The 11,313-nt window shown below is 35.3% G+C and overlaps 1 protein-coding gene across 1 annotated transcript; it reads left to right on the plus strand.

The window, feature by feature from the left end:
* Positions 1-122: 122 nt before the first annotated feature.
* LOC107044965 (cyclin-dependent kinase 4) lies at positions 123-5,415 on the plus strand. The gene is made up of 3 exons (XM_015267047.2): positions 123-974; positions 2,975-3,135; positions 4,264-5,415. Exons 1-3 carry the CDS (start codon positions 144-146, stop codon positions 4,481-4,483), a joined length of 1,212 nt encoding a protein of 403 aa, XP_015122533.1. The 5' UTR covers positions 123-143; the 3' UTR covers positions 4,484-5,415.
* The last annotated feature ends 5,898 nt before the right edge of the window (positions 5,416-11,313 follow it).

Here is an 11,313-nt window from a genome sequence, read left to right on the forward strand (position 1 = left end):
CCAAAGTGTCACGTAATTAATGGACGCCCCCAAAGTACTTGGATATGCTTAATTCACCTCATTATTTACTCCCCTTACCCGATGCGTCATCCTCTGCATATTGAACGTTTTTCCAGGTAGATCCACTAAAAAAAAATGTTGTGATGGCCGAGAGACGCCGGCTGCCAAGCTCGGAGCCTCCCCCAGGAACCCCCCCACTGGAAAAGAGATCAAAACTACAAGAAGAACGAGAACCTCAAGAGAGTCCCCAAGGAGAGGAACCGGATCTCCTAGCGGAAGAGACTCTCGACACAACTCCTAGGAACGACAGAAGGCTGGAAGTTGAGGAAGCTGTCCCGAGTACTTCGGGAACCCTTGGCCTCGTGCAATCCAGCATGGGGAGAAAGGCCGAAGGGTCCCTGGAGTCTTCCTTCGTCGGTGAACACGCGCACTATCAGGAGTTATCGCAAATCGGTGATGGAGCTTATGGAACTGTCTACAAGGCTAAGGACGTATCGAGCGGTCAGGTGGTTGCACTGAAGAAGGTGCGTGTTTCTCTGACTGAGGATGGTCTCCCCACATCCACGTTGAGGGAAATCGCAGGATTGAAGCAGCTCGAAAGGTTTGAGCATCCAAATATCGTCAGACTTCTGGACGTCTGCCAGGGAAATTACCTCCAGCCTCCGGACAGGGGCGAGAGAACTAGACGGACTGATAGACCTGACAAAGGACTTACGTTGTGGCTTGTCTTCGAGCACGTCGACAGGGACCTCGCCAAGTTCATCTCTGCTTGTCCACCAGCTGGAATGCCACCCGCTTTGGCCAAACAAATGTCCAGGGAAATCCTGCTTGGGGTTGATTTCTTACATAGTCATAGGATCATTCATAGGGATTTGAAACCACAGAATATCCTTGTAACGTCCGAAGGCAGGATCAAGATCGCGGACTTTGGATTGGCGAAGACTTACGATTTTGAGATGAGACTGACTTCTGTTGTGAGTATTTTTCGCTCTGGTTTGCCTTAGTTCTTTAGTATTATGAAGAATGAAGAGGTTTTTTTATGAATGGGGAGGGAAGTCTGGGCTTGGATTATATCCCTCATTGCAGAAATACTTTTAAAGAGATAAAATTTGGTAAAAGAACGGGTGAAATCTCTGAGGGAAGAGTAGGGCAAAATGAAACAATCGAGAAATAACTGTTTGACGCAATTCAATCAAAACAAATTTTTTTTTGTTAAATATTTATTTTTATTAACCTTTATTTATTAGCTTTTCTTTATTCTTGAGAGTACTAGTGAGAATAATAATTTCCCATTCAGTAGGATGAAAAATTATTGAGAAGTTTTGACGGGAGAAGATTTTGTCAATGGATTAATTGAAAACAAAATGAAATCGCAAAATCCGAAGTCCAGAGGAAGGCTCAGGGGGATACTCAAAGGGGGAAAAAGGAAAATGTGATGCTGAATTTCACTCGAATGAAAAACGAAAAGTGTACTCGGCCTAATCTAATCAATTGAATTATAAGACGAATAGAAAATTATTAGTTCCATCAGTACTCACAATAATAAAAAAAGTTAATGAAAAAAAAATTTAACAAAAAAATTTTTTTTTGCTTAAATTGCTTCAAACAGTCATTTGTCGACTGTTTTATTTTGCCCCACTCTTCCCTACTTTTTCTTCATTTTTGGCTAATACTTGAGTTGAGTTGACTTGACTCGACTATGAATAAGATCTTTTAATCCTATTCACTAAGTCTCGCCGTTCAGGAGCTATTCGCCAAATAATGTAGAAGTTTGAAGAGGTTGGAGGAGAGAAACCTGAATATTTTTTAAGAACGAGAACAGGGCGCGTATTGTTTTGCATGGGTTCCAGAATACTAAAACCTTACCGTTTCTGACTATCTTATTTATTTATTCATTCATTTTATTGATTCGTATAGACCCAACAGCCAAATGGCCAATGACAGGGTCACTACATAACATATATACATATGAATCAAAAATAAAAACAGCAGACGAATTATGTGTAATCAACAGAGTGTTAATGCCTTGTACTTAATAGATATTTGTACACTTTCGATGCAATGACAGTTATATTATCCGTATAGACATCAATGTCGGTATCAGAACTAACTAGATCGTTAACAGCATTTGTCAGTCTATAAAGCGGCGAGTGCAACCTTAAATTCGAGGGGGGTAGAGGGAGATAGAATAATGCACGTGATTTGGAATGTAAGAGCGGGACTCTCAACGTTAAACGTTCCAATAAGGATTGACAGTCTATTTTGTTCTGTAAGAGTTATGAATTATCATCTGTAAGAGTCATTAATTTTCATCTCAATAATAATGCAGGAAAAATGAATGGTTTCAACAAAGTTTTTCAGAATGAGAATTCAATTGTTGAATAATTTATTCGGGATCGTCATAATCCTCTTCATTTTCTTCTTCGTTTCTCTTTGCGTTTTGCGTTCTTTTTTATTGTTAGGGATGTATTATGTTCTGTTTGCATATATACTATAGTATATATATATTTTTTATAGCACTATGTATTTTTTTTTACAATTGAAAGAAATTCAAGCTGAATATACCCTCTTAAGAGTTTGGAAGCTATAATAAAAAAATTGAAGTATAAAAAAAATATATGTATAGTACATACATTATGTATTATATACATATATACTATGTTGTATATGTATTTTTTATTACAGTAAGAAATGAATTTCTCTTTTTTTGCAATTACTGTAAACAAAAGATTACAATACATAAAAAAATATACATAGACATCATATTACATTACTTGATAAACGGAATAGAAACTTCAATAATCGTTACACCGGATTTTTTAAAAGTGGATTATTTATGAAGAGGTCCTCTGATCCATTTTAATGACCTTCATTATTTAACGACATATTTGGAGATAGAACTGCAAATATTTGCAAATCCACTGCATCACTGAGTTCATTGTATTCCTTTCAATAGTTTCGTCTGTGATTATAGGTCGTTACTCTGTGGTACAGAGCTCCAGAGGTACTATTGGGATGTGCCTACGCTACTCCTGTGGATCTATGGTCAGTTGGGTGCATTTTGGCAGAGTTAAATACACTGAAACCGTTGTTTCCTGGGAGCAGTGAAGGAGATCAGCTTGATCGCATTTTTAAGTGAGTTATTAATGAAGAGGTATATCTCTTCAATTTTATTAATTTTACGTAATGCATCACCCATCTCAATTATCTATAGTTTGAATCATTCCTTGACCTTGTTAATCATGTCACCAAAAAGATTGATGGCTAGCACATAATCTACATTTTCTCCCTCCTGTGATTCGTTTACGTTTCCTCTTGGTTTATTCACTTGAGCACGGAGAACAAAAGTTTCTAGCTTCCAGTGAAACTCTCCAAATCTTAAAACTTTATCAAACGGAAATCTAGTGAGCAAATAAACCTGGATATCAAGTTATTTTAAGAAAATTTTCGTTAACAATCAGATAAAAACACTAATGCTCAGGCATTTTTAAGGGGAGACTACTATAGTTTTGAAAGTCGCGGGCTATCGCAGTGAGATTTCTCATGCATTGAAGATGGATTATATATATCTTAAAACGAATAATTAGTGCAGAAAAATCAATTGTTTATTGTTCGTTTTCCTCGCAGACGTTCAAAATGTTAGAAGTAATTCAGGGTCTCCAATTTTTGAGCTACAGAGGTTTTTTTCTCAAAATTTTGTAAAAAATGTCTACAATAAGAATTACAATTTTTTTTTGAAATTCGAATCCTACGCAGCTAATTTCGTCTTGTTTAAATAGCATTATCTTCAATTTGACGGGGTTTATACGAGAAAACTTTTTTTTTCAATCATTAATTACAAAAAAAGCCAATTTTTTTTAATCTGAAATTTTTTCACCAAAAATTGTCAATAAAATAAAAGGAAGTTGGCGACAATTAGAGTTTGTCTTTCGCCGTAATTCGGCGGTTATTATTATTCTCACTGGGATAAGTACTGAAAATGACCGAAAATTGCTATTATTCATACAATTATCCCCCAAATGAGTGAATATTTTTCAATGTTTTTCAATTTTTGACGATGCATATTTCATAAATTGGTGCGGAAAAAATATCTGCAATTTTGGGACTCAATTTGTAGAAGAAACATTTTGCTAAATATATTAGCTTTTTCAAGCCGTAGAAATTAGAAAACAAACACATAAAAGAACTCACATTGACGAAGTTATCGTTATAAAAATGATTAAAATTTATTGATGTCAATAATTTTTTTTTCCGATTGATCAGAATTATTGGAACACCAACTCAAGAAGCATGGCCGAAGAACGTCTCCCTGAGTTATACAGCATTTCCCCAAAGAATAGCAACACCACTTCGCATCGTGATTCCGGAGCTGAGTCCCGCTGGAATCGATCTCATATTTAAAATGCTCACCTTCGATCCCCACATCAGATTAACCGCATCCCAGGCTCTTCAGCATCCCTACTTTACCACAGACACTTCATAACACTCCTAGCCGTTTATTCAAACAATATATTATACATAAATCAAAAATATGTAAACGTACTTGCATGTACAGAAACTGAATCCCGAATTTTAATTGTAATCGTAAAATGCATATCAATTAGTTTTATTATGCACATTATTTAAGTTCTCTGTATTTATGTATAGACATAGACTATGAATTAGTAATATTAGTGAAAAATGTTTTCACTTTGTGAGAGGAGGTCGAAGCACTCGACGACGTGCGTTCGTTTGTTCAATCGTTAATTAATTGTTAATGATGTTTATAGAATTTTATAATCACGTAAGACTGGGGTCAATGACCCACTTAGGACTGTTGAAAAGTATTAGGATACTTTTTTGAGTTTAACCAGAAGAATCACTGCCGATTTTAGTTTGTATGTTTCTCTTGTATATTCAATTGAGGACGTAGTTCGTTAAGTCTTTGGTTTACAATTGACATATGAGATATTTAGGAAAAATGTTAGAGTAATTTGTTGCTGTACCTTAAGACGTCCATCCCATCGAAATTTGGATTGTCGAAATATTGAAATATATACTATAATATTATTTATAATGATTTTTAAGATTAATTTAGTTATAAACGTGTGGAATTGTTTGCGTACAGTCATTTCTTTGTTGTTCATGTTTGCCATTCTTGCGGGACTGATATGAGTCGGTTTAGATGAAAACGATAGACATCTTTTCTGGGATATTTTATATGACGACAGAAAAGGTTTCTTGAAATTTTCGTTCAACACCATTCATTCTTCAGATATTTGTATGATTGAAAAAATTGAATGTTTGACTCGACCGTTTTGCTATTGCGCTAATGAAGGGTCGAATATAATAACAGAAACTAAAGCCTGTAGCTTGATGGTTTTGTATCCTGGATATATTAACACTGATTCTGAAAATAAAAAAGTTCCATTTTCACACAGTAAAAGTCATTGAGTCGATAAAGACAATCTACTCTTTAAGTTGACAGGAGAAGAGGATTTTATTTAGAATTAAAGAATTTATTGAAGAATTCATTCATTTATCAATAAGAAGAGAGGATTCATTAATCACTGATCAAATGCATATGAGGCGTTCCACGCTATTTCAACGGCGAATTTAGTTGAGTAAGGAATTCGCAAACTTGTGAACATTTATATCTCAATAACTACGCATTTTATGTGGGAACCTCAAAAGGGCTTTATTGTTCGGAAAGGATGGTTGGTATTTAAAAAAATATATCACTCGGAAAAAGTAAATATTATTGCAACTTTTTAAATAAGCAACTAGAAAAACCGTGATAGTTCCACCCTGAAAAATTTGAAAAATTATATGTTGTGGGAAATATTGCTGAGAAAGCTGTGTCAAAATTTTGTTTAATGACATTCACTGATGGTTGAGATATTAATTTTTTTATGAAGTCGCGCGCTGTCCCCGCCGTTCAGTGCGCTACCCAATACAGACGTTCTCAATCCGCTGAAACTTTGAACAACCGTAGCTCACTCAATACTTATTTCATGGTGAAGTATGTTTTTTTTGTCTTAATAAAAAAATAAATAGTCATGAAAACTCTTGTTTTTTTTTTTTAAAGAAAAGCGATTTTGGAAGACAATGGAGCGCTCATGCGGCAGAGACTTCATTAAAAAATTAATATTTTACGAACCACTTAATGTCATTAAACAAAAATTTGACACCGCATTCTTAATAATATTTCCCCCACAAGATAAATTTTTTTCATATTTTTCAGAGTGAAAATCACGAAACTACAACCATTTTTCTAATTGTTTATTTCAAAAATACCAATAATATTTACTTTTTTCGCTAAATTTTTTCTTACATAACTAACCATGTTTTCTCAACAATAAAGCTCTTCTAAAATTTTTGGATTAAATGCATAGCTTTTAAGATATAAATATTCAGAAGCATGTCTATTTGTTATTCACTGGAATTTTACAATTGTTATAACTTTGATAAAAAATTGGACTGTTAATACCATGTTTGGCCCTCCTTCTGTGATATATGCAATTTTCAAAAAAAAAAAAAAATTTTTTTGCCCCCGCTGAAATAGCATAGAATATTCCATATATATGAAAAATTCCTACAGGCGCATTCTACAGGAAATTCCATAGGATAATCCTATCAAGAATTTTAATCACATCACAGAGAACGACTTTTGCAAATTAAATTACTAGTTTTAAGAAACTGGTCAATTCGTTTCAGAAGTAAATTTCTAAAATCCAATAATAAAAACCCCATTATTCCAAGTGGCGATTTCGGAAATCTTTAACCTTTTGCATACATCTATTTCATTAACCCTAGATTGGTCACTCTATGAGGGAATTACAGTCAATTACAATTGACTGGCTAACCGGAAAAATTAAAAAAAATTCGACCTTGTCAATTGGAGTGTCTAAAAAATAATAGTAGTTTTTAGAACAACATATTTCTCATAATTCCTAAAGAAAATAAATTATTTCGAAGAGATGAATTATTTTTTCCCATATTAACCCTTAAGAGGTCGGGCTCTTCTAACATCTCACTCGCTCTACAATGACGCCCTATAGGTTGCATATGGTTTAGCGGGGATTCCCTCACGATGCGACCACTTAAGGAACTTCCGCAGTAAGTATACTTGGTGAAAATTTCGAAATGGTATAAAGACGCAATATTTGGATCATATGTTGTTGAGCACATTCAAAAACTATTCCCAAAATTTCAAGTACCTTGTCCACTAACCTGTCTCCCGGTGGACCTATAATGGAATTCACTTCGTGCGTGCGTTCAAAAGATGAAAGGCAGTGTGGGAAGACGATGTGAATTTTTTCAGATTTTTTGAGACATTTTTAGGAGCTGTATAAAGTTTTCAAAGTTCTTATGGGATTATCCATGTGGAAAACGCGATGAGGTTAACATTTACGATTTTTTCGTGGGAATATTCTAATTCTCATAATGATGTACTGCAACATGTTCTCAATAGGATGAGTATTTTTCCGCATTCCTCAGTTCATTTGTTGCGTAATTGAAAAGTATGAATTTGGGTGAAAATGACGATTTTCAACAGCGTTTAAATGCCTCTGAAAATGAGCCACTTCTCCTGGAATTTCGCCAACAGATAATGCAACTATCTGTCTATAATCTCGGAAAACGATGAGCGTTTCAGTTTTTTTTAAACCCGAGAAAAATGCAAAAGAAAAAATTCTGATTTCGGGGAGTGACAAGTGTTCGGATTACTCAGTCTCATAATGGAGGCCATATACTTGAAATGGAGACGGTCAGTCAGCTGGCTCGACCCTCCCTCGCAAAGGACTACGCCTTTTATTACCCCTAATATATCATAGCATACCTTCTTTTTTGAATCTACAAAAATTATATTTTTTCAATAATTCCGATACGAAATTACTGCCATGGTATTTCCCATTTTATAACGATTCCTGTGAAACTTGATTGACGAAAATATCTTGATTAGAACTGATGTTTTGGTGCATAGCCTGTTATAGATTTTATACACACTTTCAGGTTCTTTGAATTGCATCATCGGACTTCATATTTTTAGGATCTCTAAACACGAATATGTAAACCGTTTTTGCAAGATGTGGTTATTTTTATTTGTTTATAACAATTCAATTGTTTCTAGCGCGATTTCGCGAAAACGGTTTGAGTTAGGCAAAAAAGTCTTTAAAAAAAAATGTACCTCATCCAAAAATACATATTTTTTGTTTTATCATTTTGATTTTTATTTCTTATATTTATCGAGTTATCACCTCTCAAAGCATGTTCTGGAGAGCGGGGACGCCCGCGCGTGACCCTTTGCGCACTCCCATCAGGTCCCAGTGAAAACGGTTAGTAATAGAAGAAAACACATCAAATAAAAATTGTTCCTTATTGAAAAGTAATTGATTATTGTTTTATGATATTTTTCTGTAACCCTAACGGTTGACGAAATAATCTTACAGAAACGAGGAAGATAGCCCCAATTGCCGTTTCACGCGATAAGAAATCCAAATTATGCTGGTCAATTTTTCAATTAATCAAATAGTGACGTAATAAAACTACTAGATCGTTTTCTGATGAATAATTCTCATTAGAAACTTGGTTCTCTTCTCCCATTATTTAGTGGAATACTTGACCGGTAAGACGGCGAGTACTGTATATTGGATGTTCGGTGATGTTGTAAGCGACATTTAGGCAGTACAAGCCGTATTTTCGTTGAATTATTCCACAAAAATATCGGAGAAAATAAAAAGTTTATAATAAAATGATTCATCAGAGAACGGTCTAGAAGATGCATCGCTTCACAATTTGATGAATTGAAAAATTCCCCAACATAACGTGGATTTCACATTGCGTGAAACGGCTACATTGGGCCTATTTTTCCTCATTTCCATCCAACCATTTTGTCAACCGATGAAGTTAGAGAAAAATGTTATAACACAATTACCATGTATTTTTCAATAAAACCCATTTTTTCTTTCAATTATTTTATTCGCTCCTCAACCGTTTTCATTGTAGCCTGAGCGAAGTGCGCGAAGAGTCACGCATGCACGTCCCCGCTCTCCGCGACCTACTTCCAGAGGTGATAACTCGATAACTTTAAGAGACAGGAATAGAAATAATGGAACTAAAATTTATTTTTATTATTTATTATTAATTATTATTTTTAGATATTTTTCCAAACTCGAGGAGTTTCGGTGAAATCCTTAAATATTCTTCAACATATTCGTGTTCAGGGACACCAAAAATACAAATTCGAAGCCTATGGGCACTTTGAATAAATTCACAGTACATATTTTTCAATCCTGAAAGATAAAGTGTCGTCCTTGGACGAGCTTCTTTTCCAATACTAACGAGAATTAGGAAATGTGATACTCATCAGCGAGATTATCGATTAATCATCAAAATGATGTTTGAGTTGTTTTATTCCATTGGGCTAGGGGAGATTCAAGGAGTAAAATTTGTTAGAGATCGAGTTATTAGTTTATTAATTCATAGAAACAATTGGTGAGACAAATCCCACATTCCAGAAGAGATTCCTTTTGAAAATACAGATTAGTAAAAAGATTCACCGTTTTTATTCCAATTACAAAATTCATCACATTATAATCTCAAACTACAGTGCTTGAAGCCTTCATTGATTGATTATTCAGATAATTAGTCAACGAAAACTTCAAGTCTTCTTTATTGCATCCTGGTGATGCTTCTCGGAGCTTACTGACAACTCGCATTAAATTTTGTTTGCTGCTTTCATCTTTCGTAAGCAAATTGTTATATTCACTTATGAGAGCCACACTTCTTTCAGCAATGTCATTGGTGACATGGAGAGATCGGACAATTTTGTAGGCAGTAACATAATCATCTCTTTCCTCCCATGTCATCGGATCAGAATCCAAAAAACTACAATCTATTTTCAAAATCTCGAAGAATTTGATTGTATTCTTTGTAATGGAGGAATCTAGGCTCAATTGTTGAATTAATTTTGAATCATTAATACCCGTTGTTCTTTTTTTTATATCATTGTTGAGCGCAGGACGAGATTTTATAGCTTGGCACATCTTTCTCTTTAAATCTAAACTTACGCTTTCGTCAAAAAAAACCAAAGCAATCAACTCCTCTGATAAATACCAGAGATGCTTCAGAAATTTATCGAACACGGCTTTCCAGACCTTCGAGGAGACAGGGCTGGAACAATGGGAATTGGCTGCTAACTGTTTCAAGAGATGTAAATCGTTTTTCGGAGCTGTTGCTACGTGAGAAGCTGTGAACCAGGTCTTCTGATAGACAAGAACGATGAAAATGTACGTGTCTCTGAGACCTTATTTTTCGTGGGACGTCAGATGAAACTGGTTTCTGAACAGGAAAATTTTCAGCGAATAGATAGCTGTGGACATCTACCGAGCATGATGAACGGGACCCAAAGCTCGAAAATGATTTCCTCTCGGTAAATTCCCACCAAGAAAGATTACCACCAGTTCGACAAATTCTCTGTAGTCCCTACGGATGTTTTCATCCTGTAAAATTTACAGAAAAATAGAGCTTTCCATTATTGATATTCATTTTTCCAATTTCATGAAACTTTACAGTGTAGAACAAAAATTCAACAATGCAAGTCAAACATATAAACATGATATTATGGCTAACCTTCAATTGCATTTCAGCGAATGCGAGAATGTCTGCCAAATCATTATGCATGGCTTCTTTTAATGTAGCATCGTATACTCCTGGGGAAAATTCTGTTTTGTTAATGTTCTTCCATTGTCCTTGGAACCTCTTAAAAATTGGAACATCAGGTCCAGAAGTACTCTGCATTGATGTTTCAAAAGCTGTTTTTAGCAGGAGTTCAAAAATATGGTGACGACAGGCTAAATATAACAGATCCCGTCCGAGTAGTTTTGCCAGTAAGATGCATGCGCCATTCGTACTACCAGTGTTGCTTACAGTAGTGTCAAAAACCATGGCGCATACATCATCGAAGAGATTGAATTCTTTCACGGAATCGTATACAGCTTTAGCTTGCTGCTCTCCAGTTCCTCGCTTGAGTCCAGGGACCCCGAGCAATTGATGCCATTCATGACCTGATACGAGGACTGGAAGGCGATCAATTTTTTCATTCTTATCTTCCAATGATGATAATTGTTTGCCGTTCCAGTGAACACATAGAACATCACACGGTCTCTGGTTCGCATTATTTCGAATTGTATTATTCAGAGACTCGCGATATTCTCGTCGACTTCGACGAACAGTCTCCCGGCTCAAATGAATTTCCTCCAAACAAATCCCGAGTTCAATGAGAATGGCAGCTATTATTCGTGCCGCCATCCGATCGCTAATTTTGGCTCTATC

Source organism: Diachasma alloeum, unplaced genomic scaffold (genome assembly GCF_001412515.2).
Source record: "Diachasma alloeum isolate Michigan unplaced genomic scaffold, Dall2.0 Dall_scaffold_00856, whole genome shotgun sequence".
NCBI lineage: Eukaryota > Metazoa > Arthropoda > Insecta > Hymenoptera > Braconidae > Diachasma > Diachasma alloeum.